General features: G+C 45.0%; 1 protein-coding gene across 5 annotated transcripts in view; it reads left to right on the top strand.

Moving 5' to 3' along the window:
* VPS13D (vacuolar protein sorting 13 homolog D) overlaps nucleotides 1–27,596 on the top strand; it is a 282,625-nt gene that overhangs the window by 243,334 nt on the left and 11,695 nt on the right. For all 5 annotated transcript variants that reach the window (XM_024252889.2, XM_024252903.2, XM_024252907.3 and 2 more), the window contains one exon: nucleotides 24,756–24,887. In XM_024252889.2, the coding sequence (XP_024108657.2) occupies nucleotides 24,756–24,887 (132 nt within the window). The remainder of the gene's footprint in view (nucleotides 1–24,755; nucleotides 24,888–27,596) is intronic.

Below are 27,596 nucleotides of genomic sequence, written 5' to 3'. Positions count from 1 at the left end.
TGGGTGCTGATGGGTGTTTTGTAGTTTCCAAGGGAAGTTGCTGAAAGTTTTCTTATCTTGACACTCCAAGGGCAAGAGGTCTTTCTTCAAAGAGAAGCGCTTGTTTCAGAAAAAGATGTGGAAAGGACGTAAAATCACAGGTTCTTCCCCAGTTCTGAAAAAGAAATAGGAAGGGGCAACGTGGCAGTCAGTGTGAAAAGAAACCACGCATTTGCAGGAAGCAAGAAGGGGTTCCGCAGCACTGTTTGCTTCCTGCATCTGCAGTGCGAGGGTAAACAGGCCTGCTGGGGAGTCGGATGGCCCTGGGTTTGAGTCCTTGGGCCGCTGCTTGGCTGTGGCCTGGAACAAGTTTTTCCCCTCTTAATCTCTCTGAGATGAGATTTCTTTGAGTCATATGCCTACCTCAGTGGGTGGTTACATGGATTAAATTATGTCATGTATATAAAGCACTCAGCCTGGCATGTGGCATGCAGGTAGGGCTCAAGACATCGTGTCAGTGTGAATATTCTCCCCTAAATGTTGGAATGTTGTGTGAAGGTGAAACAGGGATTGTGTCCATAGCTCTTACTTAAATTCAACCCTGTCCCCGAATTCTTGCTGACCACCTGCTAGAGTGTGAGGACTAGGAGTTCATGTGCTTGGCTGGGCTTTTGTCCTTCCCATTCTCTTTCTTCACACAAAATGAACAGTTGAACTCAGGCCACCAAGCCTGGTTGAGTTGCTGGGTGGAGGGACTCTCCTGGGCTCTGAGCCTTTGTGTGTGGGAACCGCACTGGAAAAGGTGTGCAGAGGCCATGAACTTGCTCTGAACCCACTTGTGAAGAGCAGGTGACCCCAAACTATTGTTAGTGTCTGCTGTAAATGATATGCCTCTGGGTTCGAGCAGAGTTCAGCCAAAAGCCCCACATGACATGGAAATCTGTCCTGGAGCCAGGTTTGTCGGGTAAAAGTTATGTAGCAAATGTCTCCAAACATTGGCATCTGTTGTCTGCCGAGACTAGGACAACCGAGAATGATGGAGTGCTTAAGGAAATTAGGATGGGGCATGTGACCCTGTAACAGCTGATAAACTGTTTCAGGCCACCGTGGCTCATCCAGCTCTTTTGATAAACAGCTTTAAAAGCATTACGTGGTTTGGAAAGCATTCTTCAAAAATGGTTATATTTTCCAAACGCATGACAGTCCACTGTTCAGTATTATTTAAGGGTTTTAAATTGTAGAATCAGATTCCTTTTCAGTGGGGCTCTTGGAACTGTCGAGGGCTGATCTGTCTGACTCCAGCCAGGACAATCTCACAACAATATTATTATGTAGGTCGGGGTCCCCTAGGTCTGTTAAAAAAAAAAAAAAGTTCAGGGCTAAGCGTTTAAGAGGAAAAACTATTTCTTTCATTTCTAGCTAAGTATGATGGGCCCTTTCAAACACTGCTTTCATCATGCACCTTTTATTTCACGATTTCTGCATAATGAAAATACAAGATCGATAACTGGATTATCGTAATGCCTTGAGCCTTTGAAAATGAACATTCTCTAGATTATAATTTGTAATTCATTTCAAACTTCATTTCAAATTTCATTTCAAACTTCATCCTCCCATTTGTCCTAATTCCTGAAATTTAACTGTTGCCTTTTGAGCCTCCTAGGAAATTCTGGGTATCCTTTAGGCAAGGGAGGTAGCTCTTGGGGGAATAGCATTCAGGCCACAGGCAATTCATTTGCGACTTGGGCTCTTCTTAGAACATATGATAAGTGCAACGCACTGTAGTGACAGATTTTTTTTAAACCCTATTAAAGCCCAATATACTAATGCAGATTTTTTTTTTTTTAAGTTTTAGAGAGATTCATGGGATTTTATTCTTTTTCCCAAAAGGCAGTGGTGGAGCTGACAGAGTAGCATGGAGCCTCATCCTGATGTATTGTGTGGAAGTGGCAGCAGTTCACATTCATTCAGTGTGTCAGCATAGGATCAGTTCCTTCTTGACTCAACTCTCTGTGATCAAAATAAGCTATTGGATGTTCCCTTTGGGTACTGGAAGCAGCTTGGCCCCTTGGCAAGAGAACAGGATTGCAAATCACAAGAGCAGAACCCTGACTCCAGCTCTGACGCTACTGTGCTTCGTGACCTTGTGCAGACAGCTTTATATCCCCACCTCAGGTCGTTCTCCCCCATACAAAGGGGGAGAGGGTCATCCTTGCCCTGGTCATGTCTGCACGGCTGAGGTGAATAACTAGTTGTGTAACTTCCTGGAGGAGTGGCACAGAGGAAGCTCCCTTCCTAGGGCTGGCTGTGCCATCAGGGAGGAAGCTGGATATTAGAATAAAGAAAAAGCCCATGCAAGAATATATGGCAGCCCGATAATGTATTCTAAAAATAAAAAAGCACTAGGTTAATCTGCAGCTGTAGTGTACCTAAAGTATTCTTTAGCAGGTTGTGGCCCTAGCCTAATCCCCAGCTGGACTTAGCACCATTTAAGTTAGTTACATCTCATCCCCACAAGGGATTGAGTCTGTAGCCAATTTGGCCTTGTCACCACTTCAGCCCTCCCTCTGATTTCACCTCTAGGAAAACTACAAAGTGGCCCCAGACATACATAGCAGGCTTGATCACATGGGTGGAGTGTGTCAGGACAGCATACATCAAATCAAATGTCCAGGGAACCTGTTGTAAATCAACCACTTCCCGCATGCTCAGTCATCGTAGAGGTACTTGAATGTTCAGTTTCTTTTAGTTGATGTCCAAGAAATCAATGTTTAAAAAACAAAACAAAACCAAAACAAATCTTGACAGAGGCATTTTGTACAAGAATGGTGTGTGGGTGTGAAAAAGTAAATTCCAAAGCATATTTCCTTTTAGTTCCCAAACCCATATTAGATGAGTACTTCTTAGCCTTGGCCACAGTGCTAGAGTAAATAGCAGTGTCACGTAGCTCGTGGAACAGGCAAACCACAGAATGTACAGGAGAGAAGCATGCATACCCGTGAGTCTGCTATGGCAGCTCTTCTTGTCCTGGTTTCTACATCTCATTTGTAAGCAACTTGTGTTCCTGCATTTTCAGAGTTTGGCCAGTTTATTTACGTAGAATTGCATGTTCCTGGAATATTGTCATAAAAGTGATCCTGAGATAGAAAAAGTCCACAGGAAGCAGGGGCATTGAGTTTATAAGTTCTCAGTCTGTCTTGGCCCATAATAAAGTCTGATTCTCAGGGGTAGGTCCAGCTTTCCAAATTTTAATATATCAGAGACTCTTGATGCATCTGGGCTCATGATGGGCCAGAGTAGGCCTTCAGGAGTCCTCGTGTTACACACTCGACGCCTAATGGAGACTGGATTCATTTACGTGTATTAATGTAACCTGTGTGATCATGTGAGTGCAAGTGCTTTGTAGATTCTGTCCTGGGAGATGTGGGATATTATGACTAAAGACTTACTTGAACCCTGAACATGTATATGAATAACTGGAGACAGATTGACTGGATTACACATTTTTCTTGAAAATTTCCTAAATTAGCCTACCTCTTTCTTGCCTTTTATTTCCCAGCTTAAATGGTTCTCTATAATACTATATTTTAAACAAACCAGAACAAATAGTATACAAAAGCATAGACAAGAGGGATATAACAAGAGATGGTTTTCTGTCATCCATGGCACCTCCTCTCTACCCCGCCCCCACCACCAAAAGGGGCTTTAAATTAAGATTTGGAATGGCAAATTCACTTACCAGCTTCAAATACAGTAGACAAGGAAACCTTGTGAGGAAAATCCAAGAGTATATTTACAGTTTCTATTCAGAAATACATGGCTTACTTTGAATGAGGAAGCATGACTTTTCACCTTCAGATGGAACTAGGGTCTGATTTGAAACAGACCATTGGCTTCACTAAACCCCATCAAAGAAGTCTGCTTCTACCCGGGATTGGAAAGTGCCAGTGGGCATGTAGTTGCTAGTGTGGGATTTCTGTTTTTATTGTTAACAAGCTTGGGCCCAACTCTTAGTATTGTATCAAGATGGGTGAAAACAAAACTGACCAGAAAAACACATATCAAGTCAGCAGTGGCTCACCCCTCAGAGGCCATTTTTCCCACCTACTCCTTTTATACCTTTGGTTTGTTTTTGGTTTTGGATTTTTTCTCTATGTTCCTCCTACTCTTTCTTTCTCTATTTTGCTTGGGCCTTCGTTAGAAGAGTTCTAGTAATCATTTCAGACTTCCAAAATTCAACCCAGTGGCCTCATTTTACAGGTGGAACCACTAATACACAACAGCTCGATGTGACAAACCATAGACTCACAGTTAATCACTTGGAGAGCCTGGATTCACCTCCGTGATGACCTGCCTTTCCAGCCCTCCAGTGGTGTCCTCTGTAGTGAGCTGTAAATGTGCCACTCTAGAACATTCCAGGAAAGCCCTCCTCTTGGGCTAAACTCTAAAACTGAAATGAAGTCCTGCCCATGTGAGCTGCTTGTTTAACACTTTGGATGCTAATCAGAGTACTAATGAGAACACATGGATAGATTCGGCAGGTCTAATGCCTGGGACCTTCTCCTATTTGATTCCATAAGACTAAAACCCCTATGAGCACTTCCATCCCATGCACACACACATGCATTCACATACCGCACTCATGTGTCCCTCCCCTATAGCCAAAGACCAAAAAATAAGTTTATTTTTTTTTCTACATTAAAAATAAGACCGGCTAGTAACCGGGGTTGGCATTCCCATCTCCTGTGGAACCTGGGAGGACTAGCAGACAGCTATAGAAATCTGTCTCCTTTTAGTGTGGTTGTATTAAGGGCAAGCTTGCCTCCCATGGCACCCCAGAAAATCCAGGAGTTCAAGTGGGGGTGCACTGTAGGAGGACTCAGCAGCTGTTTTATGGAAGGTTTGTCAGGGATCAGACTAAAGATTTTGCTTTTGTGAGAACAAAGTGAAATGTGACATTCAGGAGCAGCTCGGGGCCTATATATAGGGGCCCAGGGCCTGCTGGGATGGGGTTTTACACTTGGGCTGTCCTTTTGCCCTTCCCCTGAACTCTTTTCACTTCAGTCATGAGCAAACAGTCAGTGCCTGAACTAACAACCCTGCAGTCCTCCGAAGCACGGCTGGCTTACAGTACCGAACAAAGGGAGGGAGTGCCGCGTGGGCCGGCCCAGGCCGAGGAATGCGGCTTCAGGGTTCTGCTCCATAAATTTAACCAGCACGACGAAAAGGAGATAATATGAGCCTTCGTGATGATCTGAAAGGGGGAGGTTCTGTGTCCCATTGATTGCGGTCTGGCCCAATGCCAGGCCCAAGCCTGACCGACAGTTGAACCATATCGTTAAGGCGTGTAATACAGCTCAAGTCTTGTACTGCCGCCAGTGAGTGCATATCCACAGGGCAAAAGTTTATAAAGAGTCGAGGCTGTCCTGTTTAACCCTCTCACACTGCATGTAATAGACCCAGCTGCCATTCAGAACTTGCCCATCTGAGGTCATAAAGGAAAGCCTGCACGTTTCTTTTCTTCAAACAGCTTTTCAGGACTGGGGAGAGGAAGAAGCGCTGTCTAGAGAGGGTCAAGGCACGGTGATGTTTCTCTCTGGAGAAGCAAAGCAGTCTGCCTCCCTCCCCCCGGCCAGAAACGGGACACCCTAGTGCTTTCTTCAGAGTAGCTCTCTGTTTGCGGTATAATGTTGCTGGAGGAAACAGGGCTGACTCCACAGGAAACCTGCCTGTCTCCAAGGAGGCCGCATCGGTGGCAGAGGTGGGTCAGATGCCGGCCGTGGAGCGCTCTTGTCAAGCTTGGGATGATGCCGTTTTCCTTCCCCACCACCTCGAAAGCTGTTAATAGCCTTGCTTTCTGGCCTTCCACAGCTAAGCCCAGGTGCTAAAACAGAGCAGGTGGAAGGCCGCCCCACGGAGTGGCCTGTGAGCCCAGAGTTCTCACTGTCCGAGGCCGGTGGCCCCATGGGAACTCTGTCCATTCAATAGGGAAGGCATGTGGAAATAGGCACATTGTCACAGCAAGGCCTGGAGTGGCCTGGGTTCTTACAGTGGGCACTGCATTGAGGAAATGGGCAGACAAACAAGGATTTAGCATAAGTATAGTCAGAAAGAAAGGGCCGCCTGTGTTCAAAGGACAAAAGGAAGAAAGTGGGTGAAGGGGTAGTTCAGTCCTGTCCATCAGCCAGTCACGTTCTTTGGCCAAACTCGGGACCTGCCTGTGCTTTGTCCATGGTGTCCAGGAAGAAATCTGTGTCTGTCACTTCCAGATTGCTGCTTTTCTGCAATGGACGACGCCTCTTAGGCAGACACCTACTCGGGATGACAGTGCTGCAGAAATTGATCCAAAACGTTGACTAGCTTGCGTGGTATCGCTGTCATTAGTATTCAGTCCTCACAACCACCCTATGAGGTGGATGCTATACTTTCCCCATTGTACAGATGGGAAAGTTGAGGCACACAGGGGATAGGTAACTTGTCTAAGATCTCAAAGGTAGTAAGGAAGGGAACCAGAATGTGGACCCTGGCCAACTGAACACAGAGTACATGCTCCTAATGTCTGTGCTGCTTCTGGGCCATCTCTTGGTCCCTCACATCAAAAGACCTCATGATTTCAATCCAAAGCATCTGACCAAGTGTTAGGTCTACTTCCTTTCGATTCTTGGATATGAAGGGTAGGAGCTGAATATCTGCCTATAGCCCAGAAGATTTGTGCAAAGACCCTGGTTCACTTGGAGGGGAGGTACTATAAAATTTGGACCCCACAATGTGAATGAAGGGTATGTATTGAATTCCCTCAGCCCACCAGCTTAACACAGAGACAGTATGAGGGATATACTGTAGCTGGGAAGCTTGGAAGGGCTCATGTTCAAGGGCTTCTTTGGGCCAAACAGCGGTGGGCCTGAACATGAGGAGACCCTGGCCTTTTAGTGCCAGTGCCTAGAGAAGCAGGTCACTAAGCTTTGTGCCCAGGAGCTGTGCTGTCCCCGGTCCATCACTGTGTACCCCATTCCACTCCCTAAATAATGAACTACTGCAGCCTTCCAAGTTCACAGTGTGCCAGTTTGTCACAGAATAGCAGTGACACTTCTCTGCTGCAACCCATCTTTGCTCTGCCAGGCAGCCAAGACCATATTCACCAGGCGGCAACCTGGGAACTCCAGCTGGTACACAGTACAAGAAGCCTCCGCAGTAGACTGTCCCAGGAGCATGTGCTCAGTATGTCACAGCCATCTCCTTTTGGAGGCCAGGGAGAGCTTCTGTTTGGGTGCCGCGGATCCTGGACGAAAGCTTTCTAGAGGTAGGAGAAGAGACTAAATGGCTGGCCAACCCAGAGATTGTTGGATTGTGTTATGCTTCCATGGTCAAAGTGCTTTAAAAACCTAGAAATTGGCTCTGGTAGTGAGTCCCAGGATAGAGCTAACTTATGATCTGGACTCCATTACATGATTGCTAATCCTGAAGTTCAGCAAACGTTGGTACTGGCTGACTTTTAATGGAGTACCTGTTTGAGGGTTCTCCTCATCATGTATTTAAGGTTAAATTGTATAAAGGAATTCTGCTGCTCTTTTGAAATTTTCTGGTTCTGTTTAACCGTACCTAAAAATGCCATGAGGTAGCCAGATGATTGACTAACTGGGATTTATGGAAATTCTTATCTGCAAAAATCTCAAGACAAAGAGGCTCTAACTAGAAGGTTCCCAGTGCTTTATGTAACATGCAGAAGGAAATCTGGCCTCAGCTTCTTGGATCTGAGCAATCCTTTGGAAAGGGAGCAATGAAGAGCAGTAACTGGAGACTCATTTCCTGCCTTCTGTGTGACTCACTCTCCTTTGTCAACTTCCAGTTTGCCCCAGGCCTGCTTGCTTCTCTCCACCCCAAGGAACTTGGTCTTTGGAAGACACAGGCGCCTGCCCTCTCTGTCTGCCTTTTGCCCCCAGGTCCAGAGGGAGAAACAAACCCTCAGTTGGAGGAAAGTCTAGAGCACAGGCTTTGTGTTGCTCAGAAGCGCATGATAGGAAGTGGTGCTGTTGCCTCTGCATTGGCCAACTCCTGGCTGCACCTGCTTTTCCCAGAGGCACGGGGAGGCCCAGGCAGGGGCCCAGGGCCTGCTGCTGATCAGTTTGTCCTGCTTGCACGTCCGCATCCCAGTACCCAACGGGGCCAAGTAGAAAAGGCACATAGTGGAGTGTGAGCCATAGGTGTCACCAGATGGGTGTTTCCCCTCCATGCCCAACCCCTTCCCCGACCTGAAAGGGTCTAGCCTCTTTCCTCACTGGCTTCCAACAAGTTCTAACACATTTTATATATATCGATTTCCAGGCTTGTAGAGGCAAGCCCCACAGTCCAGGAGTTCAAATGGATTCAGTGTTGTTGGTTCTTGTTTCCTAGAAGGACAAGTGCTCTGAAGGTTTGGTGTCAACTCTGACCCAAGGGGTGTGTCTGATTTTTATGAAGGCACAGAAATGCACCTGAGGTGACCCCAAGTCCTTCTCTTTTATTTTTTGATTTCCCACCACCTGGATCATTAATACTGCTTTCATGGGGGATGGGGAAAGGAGAACATTTCAAAGCAAAGTTGATTTGGTCTCTGAACCAGCTTGTCTTCTAGGCTGTAGTTCACCCTGATGAGAATCGGAAAGGACAGTCTGTAAACCCCTTCACTCTAGTGGCTCTGCAGCTGGGGAGCCTCAAAACCAGTTCCAGATGTTCTCTCTCCCTGTATTGGCCAGAAGGGAATTTCGGGCAAGCAAGGAGGCAGAGAGCTTTTGCTTTTGCCCGTTCATTGAATACCCCTATCTGCAAACTGTGTCTTGCTTCATGGCACTTTAGGGAGAGTGCTGAGCGCCTGGGTCCATTTGGGACCAGCCAGCACTTCCTGCTCCTCGGTTAGAGCATGCTGCTCCAAGCTGGCTGGTTACTGCAAGCAAGAGAAGCCCGCCTTCCTGCTGTTCAGGGTCAGAAAGCAAGACCATGCTGGAGAAGTAAGTCAGGCAGGCTAGGAAGGAGACCTGCAGATGACCCTTGGGTTAACAAAGCAACTTTCACGGCCCTGTTCACCACCAGCTAGGATAGTACAGGGCTTTGCCTCCCAGTCTTGGGAGAAGAAGCATAGATAGTAATGGTCAACTGATGGCCCTTTACTCTTGAGAAACTCCACCCAGCCTCCCCTTATCCAGAAGAAAGCCATTCCTGACTAAGCCTGGCCACTCTGACGCCTTCTTTCCTAGTCTGCACCCAGCCTGTGCTGTATGTGGTAAATGATGGTAGAAATTTGCACTCTTCATGCTTTGATTTTAAATGCATATTAGACATTTTGGCATTTGTGCCTGAATGCTCTCTGTATCGTCTTTTTAAAAAAAATAGTTTGATTATGTAAGTTAAAGAATGTACAAATGTAAACTTCTGAAAATACATACAATATATGATCTCTTAGAGTGTATAGACACTGCTCCAGAGGCCTTGCATGAATTATCTCTTTAATCCTTACAAAACGAATGTGATGGGTACTATTATTCCCACTTCAAAGAAGAAAATAAAAAGGACTTACTGTCCCTGGGCATTGACAAGCACTAAGAGATTAATAATGGTAACCCCACCAGACATCTCTATGGGGACATATGTGTATATACACTAGTGTGTATGTGTGTGTGTGTGTGTGTGTGTGTGTGTGTATATATATATGATTTGACATGAATGGGAGTACATATGTTGATGTCTAATCTTTTTCACTCCACAATGGCGCTAGAACGTCTTTCCATTCCAAAAATCATTTTAACATTTACATAATATTATAATACAAATATTCCGTAAGGTACTTAACTAGTCCGCCATTGATGGATGTTTTGAATTTGTTGCTATTATAAGCATCCTCTACATATATCCCATCTTACTTGAATAATTCTCTCCTTAGGCTAAAGTCCTAAAAATATGATAGCTGGATTTAAGGGTGTATATATTTTCTGCTTTGAAACACATTGCAAATTGCCTTCTAGGGAGTTGAAACAATCTGTACTCCCACCCACAGTGTGTGAGAGGACTGACTCCTCCAGCCGTGTACCAGCTCTGGCTATTCATTCATTCAGAATTCAGTCAAGAATTTTATGAAGTAGCTGCAGTGTGCCAGATACTGTACTCAGAACCAGGCATTGTTACTCTTTTAAGTCTTTGCCAATCTGAAAGAGTGAGTATCTTTGTTACTACTTGCATTTCTTTGAGAATTAGAAGCGTTGAAACATCTTTTCGTATTTCAGTTGGCCATTTGGATTTTTCTTTTGTGAATTACATTGCGTATTCTTTGCTTCAGTCCTTTTAAACCCATTAAGGTCAGAGTTTGTCTTTTTAGTGTGTGTGTTTTTTTTAATTCTTATCCAGTGTTGGTCTAACCCTTCCAACAGTTGTCATTTAGCCAGTTTGTCATCCATGTAAGTACATGTCTTTCTTCCAGATATTGACAAAGTTTATATCAGTCTCTTGGTGAATTCCGTTCCTGTAAATTAGAATCTGCATCATGACTTTATAAAAGACCATCACTGTGCCTACAGTTCTTTAGGAATCGCTTTGGCATTAAGAATGAGGCTTCAGCCAGGCATGGTGGCTCACGCCTGTAATCCCAGCACTTTGGGAGGCCAAGGTGGGCAGATCACGAGGTCAGGAGTTCGAGACCAGCCTGACCAACATGGTGAAACCCCGTCTCTACTAAAAATACAAAAATTACCTGGGTGTGGTGGCGCACACCTGTAATCCCAGCTACTCAGGAGACTGAGGCAGGAGAATCACTTGAACCCGGGATGCGGAGGTTGCAGTGAGCCGAGATGGTGCCACTGCACTCCAGCTGGGCAACAGAGCGGGACTCCGTCTCAAAAAAAAAAAAAAAAAAAAAAAGAATGAGGCTTCAGCCAGATGTTTTTGGATTATATGTGGCGTGGCCTATTAAATGGTTTTTATTTTTGTTTCTTCCTATTTCTTAGTATTTCTTTCCACCAGTTCCTGTTGTAAAATGTGACCAATTAGTACTGATGCCGTACATCCTTGTATTAGTAAAAATCCTGCTGTGCCTTCAGGCAGGGCCCTGCTTGGGCCAGGCCTTCCCAGGAAGCCCGTCCTAGCCTCTGTAGCATATAGTGCTGGACCACCCCAGCGCTCCCACTTACCTCCTTCACTCTTTCATTGTTGATACATGGGCTAGGTTTCCTACAGAGTCACTTCAAGGATGTAGATCTTATCCTCCCAATTGGATTGTGAGTTTGTTGTTATTGCCTCAAGGATGTTCAGAATATCTCACATAGTGATGGACTCAGAGTACGTATTAAAGAGATTTTCATCAAAATCACACCATTCAGTAAGTTGACCAAGTACATCAAGAGAGTCAGAAAGACCCAAGATCTAGTTTGGCTTTGCCAGGCATAGCTTCCTCATCCATAAAATGAAATACTAGTAAGATACTTCCTTATATGAATCTTGGGAGGCTTGGAGTGTCCAGTACACATTCAGCACTCAGTCAGTGCAGCTGTAGAGACATAGCATGGACCTTGGTGGCCCAGCAGTCTCAATCCTGGTTTCTTCTGACCTAAGTTTGCTGGGAAAGTACAGATAAAAGAGCGGTTGAGGAGGTGTTGATAACACAGAGTGTTTTTACGGAGTGTCCTCAGAGGGTTACATGCTCCTTTTTGAATCTGAATCTTTTTTTTTTTTCTAATATGGAGCCTCATAATCATTCAAGGACTCAGCGTGATGCCACAAGTTTAAAACTTGCCAGTTCGTCTCTTATGTTCTGCCAATTTTTTAAAAATGGGAATATGAGTGCATGTGCACGTGTACACACACGTGTGTGTGTGTGTGTCTTTGTGTATGTAAAATGCTTGGGATAAAAAAAGATGGATCAAATTTTGTCTGGCATGGCATAGCAACTCTCACCTCTAGTATCCTCTAAACATTTAACCAAATGGACTTTAACTGGTTTACTGCAATTCTATTTTTATTTTCGTAGTCATTTAAATGTATGGGGAGCCAACTCTTTCAAATGAGACATTTTGTCATTAAAACATGTTATTTAGTTTAACCACATGGGCCCAGCTTCAGCAACATTGAGGACTGTGAAGAGAGTTCTGAGCGGCTGTTCTCTCCTGACCTGACCGTAGCAGTGACCCACCAGCTTGCAATGCATGCAAACTGAAACAGGCAGGGTAGCCAGCCCAGGGTTGTCTGCATGGTGGTCTTGGCATCTGTACCTTAGGTTGCCAGCTCCTGGCCCTCCTTGCCTGCATTTGGTGGCCCTTGGCCCTGCCGTGTCATATGGCACAAAGAGCCCTTCTGGCCCGCATCACCCTGTGTACTGAGTAGGCAGGAATCAGCAAATCCATTGAGTGCATGTTTAATGTGACACAGATGTGGGACATACTGCAGATCTTTCTGCTTTACAAATTTTCAGCTTTTTGCATTTCATCAGTGTTGCTTATTATTTACAGAATGTAACTTGAGACATCAGAACAGATTGTAATTTTTAAAAAGGTTGTTGGCGGGGTGGGCCCGCAGGGGATCTGGGAGAAAAAATCCAGTAGTGTGGAATGTTGTTTGCTGTCCAGACCAAACAAACCAGTTTGCCAAGGGTTGATGGACTATGACAATCAGTCCGATTCATGTTAACACTGGCGGCACTTAATTAAAAGGCAGCTTGACCTCCTTATCACCAAATAAAGAATAATCTTTTGTTACCAGGTTGACCGTCGCAGCACCAGGCAGAAATGTACCCCTTGTAGAGGCACTGAAGGGCACTACCAAGCTGCCAGCTCGCGTCCTGCCTCCTTCCTGTCCACAGAGAAAGGACACCATTGAACCCAGTCCCCACTCAGACACGTGGATATTCTTGCCTCATGCCTGCTGTGGCTTTATACCCAGGTGCTATGGCAAGAGGCGGAACAAAGAAATCTCTTCTTTTGCCCCAAAATTCAAGATACTCTTGAGGGCATTGGAATGATGAGCCAGGCCAGTTTGACACAAGTTCAAGGAGAAGGTGCCATCTCTTGCTTCTAGAGGGGCACATCTGGCTAGAGGTGGCCCTGGCTTCTGAGAAAGCTCAGCCATAGGTTACATTTAAGGGCAAACAATGAAAAGCACCAGCTGGTCGGGAGGAAGATGAGGAGGAGTGGGTGATTGGTTGCTTCTTTCCTGTGTCTAGTTCTAAAGAACTTAAAACTTGGGTCCAAAATAATGAGAGCCGTGTTGTAAAAATCCTTTGAAGAGAGTTCTCCTGGGGAATGTGAGCTAGTGCAGTGACCTGATCCCTTGGTCAGACGGTTCTGAGCTGTTTAAGTGCTGAGTGTCAACTGTCTACAGGGAGCCAGGCCCCTGAGGAGTGGCCAGGGTTCCAAGCCCCACTGTTCTTTTCCTTCCTGGAAAAGTGCAGACAGTGCACTTCCCCGGAGGCCACTAGGCAGCTCTCCAGTTGCCCTCTGGGTGAACGTGACCCAGGTCAGTAACTTTCTAGTGTCCCCCACACGTTGGAATGATCAGCATTCCTATACTCCAGGGGTTCTTGAGTTCTTGAGTTGTTACCATCACCCTGCCTTTCCCTGGCTCAGATTCGCAGGAGGAGGTCCACTGCGGACTGCCGCTTCTTCACCCTCTGGGCTTCGGAAGTGGCAGCTCTGGCTTCCCTGCACCCAGTTCTCAGTCTTGTGGCTCTGGTCTGCTCCTTTATCACATATGTCTTGAGCACCCTCTCAGCACGCAGCACTGTTCTGAGTGCTGAGGTGCGACCATGCATAGAAGAGACAAGAATCCCTGGTTCCGCGTGGCTTCTCTCAACACCTACATTTCCAGGCCATGGCATGGGTTCAGAGGAATCACCCTCCCTGGAAGAGATGAGTGACTGGAAGGAGAGCATGTCACTGGCTCCCCTGAGACCCTCCCAAGAGCCTCAATTTCTCCCTCTACCACCTGAAGTCAAACTGCAGGGCCTGAAACAGATTCTCTTTAAAAACACATGAGTGTGGTGATTGCATAAGTTTTCATTCTCCTGAGTTCTTAATTTCCGTGTCCCTAGCACTTTTTGAAGCATCTGCTCCTGTTCCCCTTTCATTTCCTCCTCACCCTCCTCCGTAGTCTCTGTTTGATAGTAGAAGGAGATTTAAAACCTCCAGGCTGAGTGAACAGGCGGTCTTGAAAAAGCAAACAAATTGGGTCGGGCACGATGGCTCATGCCTGTAATCCCCAGCACTTTGGGAGGCCGAGGTGGGTGGATCACAAGGTCAGGAGTTCGAGACCAGCCTGGCCAATATGGTGAAACCCTGTCTCTACTAAAAATACAAAAAAATTAGCTGGGCATGGTGCCGTATACCTGTAATCCCAGCTACTCGGGAGGCTGAGGCAGGAGAATTGCTTGAATCCAGGAGGCGGAGGTTGCAGTGAGCCAAGATCATACCACTACACTGCAGCCTGGGCGACAGAACGAGATTCCATCTCAAAAAAAAAAAAGAGCAAACAAATCACAAAGCAGGTCCCCTCTGGGGGCTGGAGCATCCTCATATCTGCTTGGCTTTGGTCATTGAAAGAGGCCCTGGGGGAGGGGGCTTCAGGGCTTCCCAGGGGAGAGGTGACAGTTAGGACACACACCTTCCCCACTTCAGTCAAGGCAGCTTCATTGTCAGCGGTTGTACGTACTAAGATTGTGTTACAAACTTCATTTGCAGAAAGTGTTTTACCCCTGAAATTTTTTTTTGAAAGCGCCTGCTGTGAGTTTTATTAATGGCACTTTTCTAAAACTTCATTAATTTCAATTCTGAGAATTTGATATCTGGTATAATTCATTGAGCTGCTAGTTTGATTCGCTGTAGCTCTTTTTAAAAAGCTCTGTCAGGCAATAGGATATGGATGGGAGTGGGTCAGGTGAGTAAACGTTTTAAGCACTCATTTCTTCAGAAAACACCTCTGTACCCAACATGTGATGTGCTCCTAATGAGTCATTCAGACAGGTTCAGGAAAACTTGTCCCCCAGGGAGCTCCATCAAGATAAAATTTTAAATACTGCAGTTTTGCACTTTGGTATTTTAAATGGACTTGACACCCAATAATTCTGAATAAAGGTAGGAAAGAGGGAGATGATTAACTTTTACAAGTATCTACTATGTGCCAGGCACTGTGCTACACATTCTTCATATTTTATCTCAACATTATCAACCAAGTAGGTATTAAGTTCTCACCTATTGATGAGGAATCTGAGGCTAAGAACAATCTAGTAACTTCTTCAGTGTCACCCAGCTAATAAGTGACTGGGATTTCAGCCTGTGTTTGTCTTTTTTCAGTCTATGTTTGTTCCTTTATACTAATTCGTTCTTAAATTTCATCTCTTCTCTTAAAAGAGGTCAACTTTGGGAGAAGGTAGACAATATAAACACTAAAAGAAAGAGATTATGTAATCATTTGCCAGAAATAAATCTGAAAATATTGGGCTGGACACGGTGGCCCACACCTGCAATCCCAGCACTTTCAGAGGCTAAGGCAGGAAAATCATTTGAACCAAAAAAAAGAAGTAGTGAAAATGTGTGGTTTATTAATGTAATCAGCTTGTTATTATTAGCATGTGTACTTAATAGCCACAAAATAAAGCTTACCAGAGATGGTGTATTTCGGTTCTTGTGAAATATCTTGGGATTGGCATTAGAGGTGACAGGTTAGCAAGGAATTTGATAATGGCTTGAGAGATTCCAAAAAGCACTACACTCTCTGACTCAGAATGTTCTACTTAGAACACAAAGAAAGCTTACATTTGTAAAGCGCCTTGTTCTTCTATGATGTTGAAAGTTGCAAACCACTTTATAGGTTGTCTACTGTTTTGTAAAAGCAAAGCAAACCCAGAATGCATGCAAAAATTATGGCCTTTTAAGAAATCCAAGCCTTTTAGGCTCCATTCTTACTATAACATGATCTACTTTCTTGGAATTCTTTATAAAGTAACTCTGCCCCTCCCCACTCAGCCATTAACAGGTAGTCTCGCCCCTGAGGCAGTTGACTAAGAAAAAAAATCTGGAGTATTTTTGTCTTAGAGTTTAAATCCCAATAGGCGTATCTGTTGGCATTAGTCCTACCAGCTGTCACAGTTGTAGTGTCATGGAGTCCCCAAAACATGTGTTAAATTATGGGAAGCCTTGACCCCTATAAACAAGTCAGGTGTGAATCCCACTGATGGGAGAAAACCCAGCCCAGGAAATGTCGTCCCTGCTGCTGGATGTCAAATTGCTAAAAACTTAACAATATTAATATAATTTCTAATGATTCCTTGAATCAACATCTTTCTCACATTTTCAATGGCAATAGTACAACATGGGATTTTATGTGTGTTATACATGTATGACTTGAGAACTCTAGGGAGAGGTAAGTAGAATGTTAACGAGAAAGCAAAGGGGAAAGGAAAATACTTCAGTTTGAAGCAGTGAGCCTCCGCAGTAGGAAAACTAAGTACAAGAGGTTGGATGTTGCACCCTAGCCCATCTTAGATCACAGACACCTCAACTAGGGTTCCTCGTGTGCACCCATGACACTCTAAATAATACACTAATAAAAAGAATAGGTAGCATTTTATCGAGTGCCTATTATGTACTAGGCTCTATTCTAAGCACTGTACATATATTGACTTATCTGCTCCTCACAACAACCCATCATTACCCCCATTTTATAGATGAGAAAACCATCGCTCCAAGAAGTCACATAATTTGCCTGTGGTTACAGTTCGTAAGTGGTGGAGCTGAGATTCAAACCCACTGGGCAGGCTGGCTCCAGAGCCGATCCTCTTAGCCATTATATTATGCTGCCTACTCTAGTGCTCCCTGTCTCTCCTAGTGCTTCCCTGCTGTGTTCTTGTTGCCGTTTCTGTTCATCTCCTCCACTGGATTGCCGTAAGCTCCCTGGATACTTAATTCATCCCAGTCTTCTTCAGGACCTAGTGCTGGCCTCTGCATATGATAATTTGGGAAAGATTGGTTGAATAGGGGACTGGAGGAGGCAGGCACAAACCATTCGCAGGGCTCTAAGTAGGCTCATTTTTCTGGCTACCCTAGTTTGGATCCTCAGTCAGTAATTCCATTTAAGAACCAATCTCTACTAGCATAGGGTTTCTTTCTGCCCAACCTATTTTCCATGTGTCCCAAATCCAAATTATCCCAACCTACGGATTGAATACTATCTTTGAGTGGGTTCTAGAAGATGTATTTCTCTTTCTCTTGAAACTATGGGGAAGAATTTCTCATGTAAACAGAGGCAAACTTTAGAAATTTTCATCCTCTAGTAGAGTCTTCTCTGATTACGGTTTGCACTGAAAGGAGTAAAATCTGTTTATGGAGAAGAAATGCTTTTCCACTTCGTCTTTAGAAGTAGATGCATGTGGCCAAGAGGAGGGAGCTACAAGTCAGAGGTAGTTGCAGCCTGTGGCATGATGGGAGCTACAGGTTGGAGATAGATGCAGCCCATGGCATGGTGGGAGCTACAGATCCGAGATAGATGCAGCCCATGGCATGGTGGGAGCTACAGGTCTGAGATAGATGCAGCCCACGGCCTGGTGGGAGCTACAGGTCCAAGACAGATGCAGCCCACTGCATGGTGGGAGCTAGGGGTCCGAGATAGATGCAGCCCACGGCATAGTGGGAGCTACAGGTTGGAGATAGATGCAGCCCACGGCATGGTGGGAGCTACAGATCCGAGATAGATGCAGCCCATGGCATGGTGGGAGCTACAGGTCTGAGATAGATGCAGCCCACGGCCTGGTGGGAGCTATAGGTCTGAGATAGATGCAGCCCACGGCCTGGTGGGAGCTAGGGGTCCGAGATAGATGCAGCCCACGGCATAGTGGGAGCTACAGGGTGGAGATAGATGCAGCCCACGGCATGGTGGGAGCTACAGATCCGAGATAGATGCAGCCCATGGCATGGTGGGAGCTACAGGTCTGAGATAGATGCAGCCCACGGCCTGGTGGGAGCTACAGGTCCAAGACAGATGCAGCCCACTGCATGGTGGGAGCTAGGGGTCCAAGATAGATGCAGCCCACGGCACGGTGGGAGCTACAGGTTGGAGATAGATGCAGCCCATGGCATGGTGGGAGCTACAGGTCCAAGAGAGATGCAGCCCATGGCATGGTGGGAGCTACAGGTCCAAGAGAGATGCAGCCCATGGCATGGTAGGAGCTACAGGTTCAAGATAGATGCAGCCCATGGCATGGTGGGCTTCTTGGGCTTGCAGACATTGTACTGCTGTGGATACCAGAGGGTTTTTCACCAATTCATCCACTCCACTGCAGACAGTACTATTTAGACAGACTGCATGGTTTCTCTTAGAGAAATGACAAATGTTTGATTAGGCCATTTGGTCAAGAACCCTGGTGTCTTGTAGCTGTCACCAGTGACCAGTATTGGAAGAGGTAGTCTGGATTGACCTTCGTTCTCAGTCTAATTGTGCACACTCGAGCACAGTATATATCAGTAAGATACTTGATTAAAACAAAAGCCCTGGACACATACATAAAGTGAATGCAAGCACAACCCATCACGCAGCCCTTAAGGCAGATGGCAGCCATCAGTTGAATAAACATTCTATGATGCTAACGTCACATGTGTGACATACACTTTCTACTCACTTACTGATTGTTTTTGAACATCACTTTGTTGATAGACATTGGCCATGACAGACTTCTCAACCAAATTAAGCCGTATAGGGGTATGTGTATGTGTGCACAGCACCTGTCTTAACTAACAGAACTATGACATAGTTACTCATCGTATAAGCTACGAATAATTAATGCCTGGCTAACTGTTGACTTTCAGGCTGAAAGGCAAGATCAACCAAGTGGAATTGGCTAGATCTCCCTGTGTCGCCTTGTTTGGATTTACTGTTGATTTTTTTAAAAAAAGACATGAGTTGTTACTACTCTGATCATTGGTTTTGGGCCTCCGGTGTATGTCAGATAGCAATGGCCAGATGCAGGCACACTCTGTATTGATTGCCCTCACTGGAAGGATATCTGCAGTGTATCAGCCACTGTATCCACAGCCCCTTCCCTGGGGGAAGAGTCCTCTATGCTGTACAGCAGACTCCCTGACATTTTCATGGAGTTCAAAGCTCAAGTTGGTTTGGTGCTGACATTCTGGATTAGCTGGTTGACTGGAAGGACTGCTTCTTTCTATACACTGTGAAATTTATAAACCGCAGCAGCTGAGGGCTTAACATGGCCGACAAGCTCCAGCTGGCAGCAATTAAATATACGGCAGACCTTTGGCCAAACAAAGGTTTGTGGAGGCAGAGTTGCTGCATGTGCGCTGAACAGACTCTTAGGTTGAGTGTTGGTTCATAAGAGATGCTGTCGACTAAGGAGAGGTGAGTGGGTGGATTTTGGCCACCTCTTGTTCGGTGATCCCTTGTCCCCAGAATTATTGTAACAAGACCCTGCCCAAGTAGCAGCAGAGGTGGTCAGAGGAAAGGAACAAAGCCACCATGGGGGCCGCAGGCCTAACAGTGGTGGGCCCGAGTCGTTTAGACGTTGATCTGCTGCTGTAGTGCCAGTGGCAGGATCTGCAGCTACTCCACTTTTTAAAATTTATTAATTTATGTATTTATTGGATACCACTATGCTGTAGGCTATAGGCTGAAAGGAGAAGATGGGAATGAAAAAACAATAAGAAGACATTTAATATCCATTCAAGCAGCAAAGATTCAAGAGTCTAGACCAGTGCTATCCAAAATACAATTTAAATTTAAAATTCAGTCCTTTAGTTACACTGGCCACATTTCACATGCTCAGTAGCCACATGTGGTCAGTGGCTATGTATTGGACAGTGCTGTCCTAGACAATACCAAGTGTTGGATATAGATTGCTAGGGCCTCTTAAATGCCTCATTGGCAGGAGTGTAAAAATGGTTCAGCCACTTAGAACACAGTTTGGATTATCTTGTTAAGTGAACGTTTATATCTTGTGAGCCAGCAAATTCCCCCTAGATAGATTCTCAAAGTTCACCAGGAAACACGTACAGGAATGTTCATAATAGCATCATTTGTAATAGCAGAACCTGGAAGAAACCCATGTGCCATCAACAGGAAGATGGATATGTCATGGGATAGTCATACAATGGAATATGAATAAAGCAGAGACATGGTGAATTAATCATAGCTACACACAAAAGAATGCCTGAATCTTAGCAATGTGACAGCGACATCCTTTTACAAAAGCCCAAAACTAAACCCAAAACATAACAAGAAGGTACTGGAGCATCCTTTGAAATGTGGTAAGACTACATAAAAAAAGAAAAGCACAGGAATGAGAAACACAAGATTCAGAACAGCGGCTGCCTTAGGTAAAGGAGGAACAGGGATTTGGGGTGGCAGAAGACCAACTTGTGGTCCACGATAGAGTGATGGAGTTTTTTTTTTGCTTTTTGCTTTCACAGATGTTTATTTCAAATAAATAAAGAGAGCCCAATGATGAGAGTGGGCCTTGAACTGAGGATAATAAGCCCAGTCCTAAAGACCACTTATAAAAAAAAAAAAGGACTGGCCAGGTGCGGTGGCTCAACGCCTGTAATGCCAGCACTTTGGGAGGCCGAGGCGGGTGGATCACCAGGTCAGGAGACCATCCTGGCTAACACGGTGAAACCCCGTCTCTACTAAAAATATAAAAAATTAGCCAGGCGTGGTGGCAGGCGCCTCTAATCCCAGCTACTCGGGAGGCCAAGGCAGGAGAATGGCATGAACCCGGGAGGCAGAGCTTGCAGTGAGCCAAGATTGCACAATTGCACTCCAGCCTGGGTGACAGAGCAAGACTCCATCTCAAAAAAAAAAAAAAAAAAAAAAAAAGACTAGAGTCCTTTCCCTCCAGGTGCTCATAGGCTCACTGGAACATACAGGAAAGTCACTTAAAAATGGACACACTGTCACTGAGCATGAACAAATGTAGGATTACTGTTACATGGTCATACTCGTTTTAAAGGCCTACTTGAATGTACGGTGTCGCATCAACAGATGAAGAAAACAGCGTCATCACACAGTGGCCTGGGCTGAAGAACTTCACTTTAAACTTTTTGCTGGCTTACAAGGTTTGAAAACACTAGCTTACTGTTAGCTTTTTACATTATTTTAGTAATTCTTTAAGATTGGAACTAAATTTGTTCATATGCAGTGACTTCAAATACTCTCCCCCTACCCACAGCCTACCAACTTGGACCTGAGAAGGTAAATTTTTAGTTGAGTTTTAGAGAAGAAAGAAGAGTTTTTCAGGCACTGACATTGATGAGGTGATAGGGGAGTGGGGGGAAAATTCCTTTAATCCAGCTTTCTGCTTCTAGGAAGAGTATGCCTTCTGGAAGTCCTTGTATTCATAAGACTGTAACAGAAGATGTTTCCTTTTAGGGTAAAATTGAACTCATCTGTCTTTTCTTCCATGTTGATGTGAAAAATTAGCCTTGAATGCCACAGTGAGCTCCGCTAGTCAGCATGTTGAGCACTGAATCCAACTTTGCCCTTGATATTGTTTGATCAAAAGGCAAGAACCCTGGAAATGGGAAGATAGTTTGTGGCCTGTTGTGAAGACAGTCAAGAAAAGAAACATAACAGTAGTCAGTGTGTATCCTCAGGGGAGCCACTCTGCTTTTGTATTCTCTGATGTTTTGGTGGGTTTGCAGTTTGCAGGTTAAAAAATAATGTATTGGGAGTGGGGGTGAGGTTGGATCACTGAAACCTGGGTAAGGCTCTGAGGGAGTCCACTGAGTCAGGAACTTACTGTTCACACTAGAAAGCTGTTTGATCGTGTGAGAAGATCAACAAGGGGAGCCCTTTACTCCCATTCTCAACTATTCTGGAGCTGTCATGAGATTAAATTTTTAAGAGCTCGGGTCCAGAAACAAGCCGCCTTTCCTCGGCTTCTCTGGCTTCCTTGGATCCACCAGAGGCATTTAGGACTTTAGCAAGTTTTCTCCTGCCTGGTAGCATGTTTTCCCTCAGCTTTGAGTACTGATGAAAATCCTGCTTCATGTAAGGGAAAGTCCTGTCATCAGTGTCCGCTTCAGGATGTTGCCATCAGGTCCCTTTCTGTGTTTTGATCAGTGGGGCAGGCAGAGACAGCCGTGACGTTTCTGTTAGGAAGATGGGGTTCTAGCTGCTTCCTATTTTGCCTCAATGTTGATTTTGCTTTCAGGGCTCAAAATCCCTAGTCTTCAAACTCTCCACCAAAGCTTGCATACTGGCCTTCCTGTTTAGCTCAATTAATGGCCCTTATACCGTCTGCCAGCCACCAGGCACTCACTCGTTTATTCAGCTTATCCTGACTGCTGCTCTACCATAAACCAGACACTGTTCTCCATCCCAGGAATGCAGTGAAGGAAACAAATTCCCCTTCTCCTGGAGCTTCCAGTCCACATGGGAGCCAAGCAGTAAATAACATGTTTATCCACCTGGGATGGAAAGCAAATGTGTTTTGAGCAGATGACTGACTTGATGTAACTTACCTTTTTTTTTTTGAGACAGAGTCTTGCTCTGTCGCCCAGGCTGGGGTGCAGTGGCATGATCTCGGCTCACTGCAAGCTCCGCCTCCTGGGTTCATGTCATTCTCCTGCCTCAGCCTCCTGAGTAGCTGGGACTACAGGCGCCCGCCACCACCCCCCCCAGCTAATTTTTTGTATTTTTAGTAGAGACGGGGTTTCACCGTGTTAGCCAGGATGATCTTGATCTCCTGACCTTGTGATCCATCCGCCTCGGCCTCCCAAAGTGCTGGGATTACAGGCGTGAGCCACTGCGCCCAGCCGATGTAACTTATCTTTTGAAAGGGCCATTCTCATTACCATGAGGAGAGTGGACAAGGATGGAAGGAAAGAGAACAAATTATGAGGCTACTGTAATAATCTGTTACAAATCCAGGGATCCTTTGTTAGTTATGATGGAGATGGAGAAATAGTCAGATTTGGGATATATACTGAATTTGGGCCTGCAGGCCTCCCAGTTGATTGGGGAAGATGTGTTGAGACGAGTCTGAATCAAACCTTACATTGAAAGTGGTGAGGAAGCAGACCCTGCCATATTCCTCTTGGAGAGCCTTTGGGCTTCTACCATGTAGCCTGACAGAGAGGTCAGCAGGACTGCCTTGGGGAAAGGATACTTTAATAGCCTGTGTAGGCAGTTGTTGGAATGACAGCAGGTGTTTTGCTAGGCAAGGAGATAAGAACAGAGCTCTGCTACCTGGAGAGGCACGCCAAGCTCCTTCCCCCAACCCCCCTGCCTACAGAGGTTACCGGCATCCTCTCGGCAGCAGTCGTCCAGCTTCTCTGCTGATGGGTTAGCAGTGGCCCCTATACTGCCTTCCCCACTTTCAATCGATAGTTGGGCTCTGAGTAGCCAACTGTAAGCCTGCGTCTTGAAGGAAGAATTGAGACTGACAGGGTATGTGAGTGTGTGATATAAACACAATGGGTTTTTTACTCTTTCCCTTAGTGCAGATCGTTGAAACTTCTATAAAGTCTCTTTGTATTACCCTTAGAGAGTACAGTTAATAGTACTGAAGACGTCTTTGTAACTGAACTTTTGTAAAATTATTGCTGGATTTTTGTCTTTCCAGCACACATTAAACCTCACCAAGGTATGGGGCTGTCCTTCGGATGTCACAGCCTGATGAACTGAGTGCTGACCTGGATTCGGGAGCACTTTTCAGTTTTCCTAGCTGTGCATGGCCCATTGCATGGCCTGTCACAAGTTTCTGGGGTTGTTTCTGTCCATATTTCCAACGTGACTTGCCCACCACGGCACTTTCTTCCCTTGTAAGTAAATCTCTATGCTGCTTACTGTTAGTTCCTGTTTCTGAAGTGCTGATTCAATGTGTAAGCCTTCTCCTCTCTTTTAGATCTGTCTAGAGAGGGGTGTTTTGCTTCAGTGAGCTCCAGGAACAAATAATAAGTACAGCAAGTACAAGGCCGAGGACAGACCCAGTGCGCTCTTATCAGTCATCTGAAATATGCACAGCCTTTGCAAGACAAATGTGCACTCCTGTTTCTAGGAAAACACCAGAAAGTACTTACCAATTACCCTGTATATGCTGTGCGGAAAAAGACAACATCAGCCTGTCCTGAAAGCCATAACAAAGCAGATTCCTCCGGGCAGCCGACAGCTGAGTGGCCCGAGTTAGAGCCTCTGCAGAATCCCAGCCTGTGGCCTGGGCCAGGTCCAGGTCCAGGTCCAGGGGGCATTCTTCCCCTCGCATGATTACCACGTCCCTCACCCTTTGCCCACGCAACTGACCTCATCTTAGAAGAAGTCTCAAGGGTTGGTGTGTTCTTACTAAATGCCCAGGATTTTCTTCCAGACCCATCACAAATCCAAAGATGGCTCTCCTGAAGAGATGCCTAGAAAAAGAGGGTGCGGCCCGGGGGGATCTATTATAGTAATAACCGCAGGAACGAGAGCCGCCGCTGGTGGGCAGCTCACCATCCGCCAGGACCAGGCTTGGCGGGCACTGTTTTATTTGATCTTCACAGCAGTCCTGTAAAGTAGGTGTCATCGTCCTGTTTCAGAGAGAAAACGGAAACTGAGGTTAAGGAAGGTGACCAGCTTATCATGATCACATGGCCAGAAAATGGTAGAGGCAGGATTCAAACTCAAATTTCATGGTGCATTCACAGGCAATACTGTAGTTTAACTCTGTTCACTAAATGTAGAGTATGTCTCGTGTTACAGAGTGCTTTTGTCTTAGTGAGAAAGGAAAATCATTTTAACCTGCACACTTAACCTCTTGGCTTTTTGTCCATTTACCCATCTAGGACTCAAGCACAGAGGGTTCGGAAGCCGCGTTGCTGCACGGGGCCCCAGGGGCTGCTTCCCCGATATTCTGAGAGCCAGGCGGAAGGACAGGAGCAGCTCTTCAAACTCACAGACAACATACAGGACGAATTGTAAGTTAGAGCATGGGAAACCAGCCCTGTGGGTCTACTGAGTTGCCTCTTCTCCTTTTGATCCTGAGAAGTCTCCATCTGATCTGAGTTATTTTCATGACTCTTGGACCTTAGATCTGGTCAAAGAATTCCTTGCCCCAAATGTTTTTTAGATTTACATATAACTGATGGTAAACAGCCTTTTACTCAAAGGAGTGGTTCTCAACTGTGTGCCATAGCCTGGCCTAAGTGTTTTGTTTCTAGAAAATGGCAGTCTCTTTCTAGTCAGTTCAAAGAGAGAAGATCATGAATAAAATGTTCTCAATTTTAAGGTTTTTCTCCTGTAAAAATTTCCTAAACTTTGATATCCCATTTTTGCTGCAGAATGCTAGCAAAACAAAACGGAAAAACAAATAGCAAACAACTAATAGTTGGACATTTTGGAAATGTATTTTTCTTAAGATTGCTTTGTTACTCTTTAAATATGGAGCCTTATATACCTTGTCATATCTTCAGTTAGTGATATTATTCTTAGTTGACATGGTAGAATTAAGTATTTCACTATTTTAGGATATTTTGCAGAGATCCTTGTAGCATGAAAGTGCTCTATAACCTGAATAGGTGTTAGTACCACCAGCCCAGAGAAAGCAGTTAGTTGTGTCTGGGAGTAGCAAAATACTAGTTTAATTTCTTCTGATGCTTATTTGTCATCTCCTTTAAGGTAAAGCGAGCTTGGGAGGATTCTGAGTGCTGTGAGTGTTTTTTGGTGGGTGGAGGAATGTCTGAAATAGAGGTCAACTGTCAGGATAGTCTTCAGAGTCATTGTTAGGGACAGTGTTAAGTAGATCTCCTCTCATATTTTCATGGCAGTATTTGAATGGGGATATCAAAAGCCGAATCCAGAAGGTATTTGTTGCTTGCCGGATAGAATGGCATCTTCCTACATGTGCCTTGTGTGACCCCTGTGGTGTTATTAGAAGGTCTCTTGAAAATGGAGTTGTATTTTCTTGTTTCGTCTACTTGGGTTGCCATTATAAAATATTATAGGCTGGGCAGCTTAAGCAACAGAAATTTGTCTTCTCGCAGTTCTAAAGGCTGAGAGGTCCAGGATCAAGGCATCTTCTGATACTGCTGCTGGTGGGGGTTCTCTTCCTGGCTTGCAGATAGCCCTCTTCTCACTGTGTCCCCACATTGCAGAGAGAGAGGGGGAGCTCTCTGGTGTCTCTTATAAGGGTACTAATCCTATCAGCTCAGGGCCCCAACCTTATGACTTAATTTAACTGTAATTACTTTCTTACTCCAAATGGTCACATTGGGGTTAGGGCTTCCACATATGAATTGGCGGGGAGGGGGTAACTCTGTCCACAGCAGGTGTTGCTAATAGGTTCTGCCTTTTCAGTCCAGTGCCCAGAGTGTCCATCAGTTCACTCCAGGGAGAACTTTATATTCCTGCCTTCCTTGGGGCAGGGATTTGGTACCATGACTGCTCTTGATACTGCTCTGTAGGTGGAACTTTTAGCCTTTGGATAGGGGGTCTAGAGAGTCATTTCTCAGGTCTGGCAGGACGTGGTGCAGAGTCTACTACAATGGCAGCCCTGTGAGGCTGGGATTTTTGCCTGTTCCATTCAGGAAAGAATCTTCAGCACATAGAACAATGCCTGGCATCTAATAGGTACCCAGTACATATAGCCAGATAGCTGCAGTTCAGCATTTGTGTTCACATGCATCCATTTTCCAATCATTTGGGGGTTTTTTAGTCACAGGCTAAATGAGATATAAATTATTGCATGTTGTCTTTTCATTTTCCTCCCCAACTCACCTCTATTCAAGTCGAACTATCTCTGGTCACTGTGAAATTTGTTTGCAATGGGAGAAATTGCGTGGTACAGCCAGCATAGGACTGCTCCCAGTGAGATACACACATTGAAAAACAGAGCCAGAGAGAGCTAAAAACTGGAATCAAAATGAAATCAGTACAGTAGTTTTCATGAAACTCATGAAATTCATATGAACTAGGAAGAGATATTGGCATGAATGAATTTTGACTTTAAAGATGAAAACCATGTGTCTCCACCCAAGTTGTGGGTTAAATCTTGCCAGTGAATGCTGAAGGAGGCACGTGACCACGGCCTTCCCATGTACAAGTCTTCCTTGTACACTTCAGGGAGTGTGGCGCATGTTCCTCTGAAGTGTCCTCGGTTGTCAGCCTGGGTCTTCGCGGTGGAGTGAACATTACACTCATCACTTTGCAAGAAAGGAGTTTTCAGGAAAAGCCCACGAGCGCCAAATTATACCTCTGACTTTTATCCTATATTTGTAATTAAAAACATGTTTAAAGACCTAATTATTTGCATATTTCACTTCAGAGTTAACCCCTTTAAAGGATCTTTAATACCTTGCTCTACTGTTCTGACTAAATGTTTCCACATTTCTTTCCAGTTAGGCTCACTGTTTCACTTCTGGAAAATGTTGTGTAATTATTTCCCGATGGAGTGAAAACCCCACAAAGTCCCCAGTGCCTTGGTGACTTCAACTTTGTTCTCCCAGATCGAGTTGCATTTAATTTTGTCATTCTATTTAATTAATTAATATTAAAAAGATAGTTACTGACGTATGATTTCTGGTCTGGCCAGCTGAAAAGTCTTCACTTTCAAATTGCTTATATATTCCTCTGATGAGTTGCACAATTGTCATTGCTTCCCATCTTTCTCAATTTTGGTTTTGAAACAG

Source organism: Pongo abelii, chromosome 1 (genome assembly GCF_028885655.2).
Source record: "Pongo abelii isolate AG06213 chromosome 1, NHGRI_mPonAbe1-v2.0_pri, whole genome shotgun sequence".
Lineage (NCBI taxonomy): Eukaryota > Metazoa > Chordata > Mammalia > Primates > Hominidae > Pongo > Pongo abelii.
The sequence above is the reverse complement of the archived record's forward strand: the minus strand, read 5'-3'. Positions and strand labels throughout refer to the sequence as shown.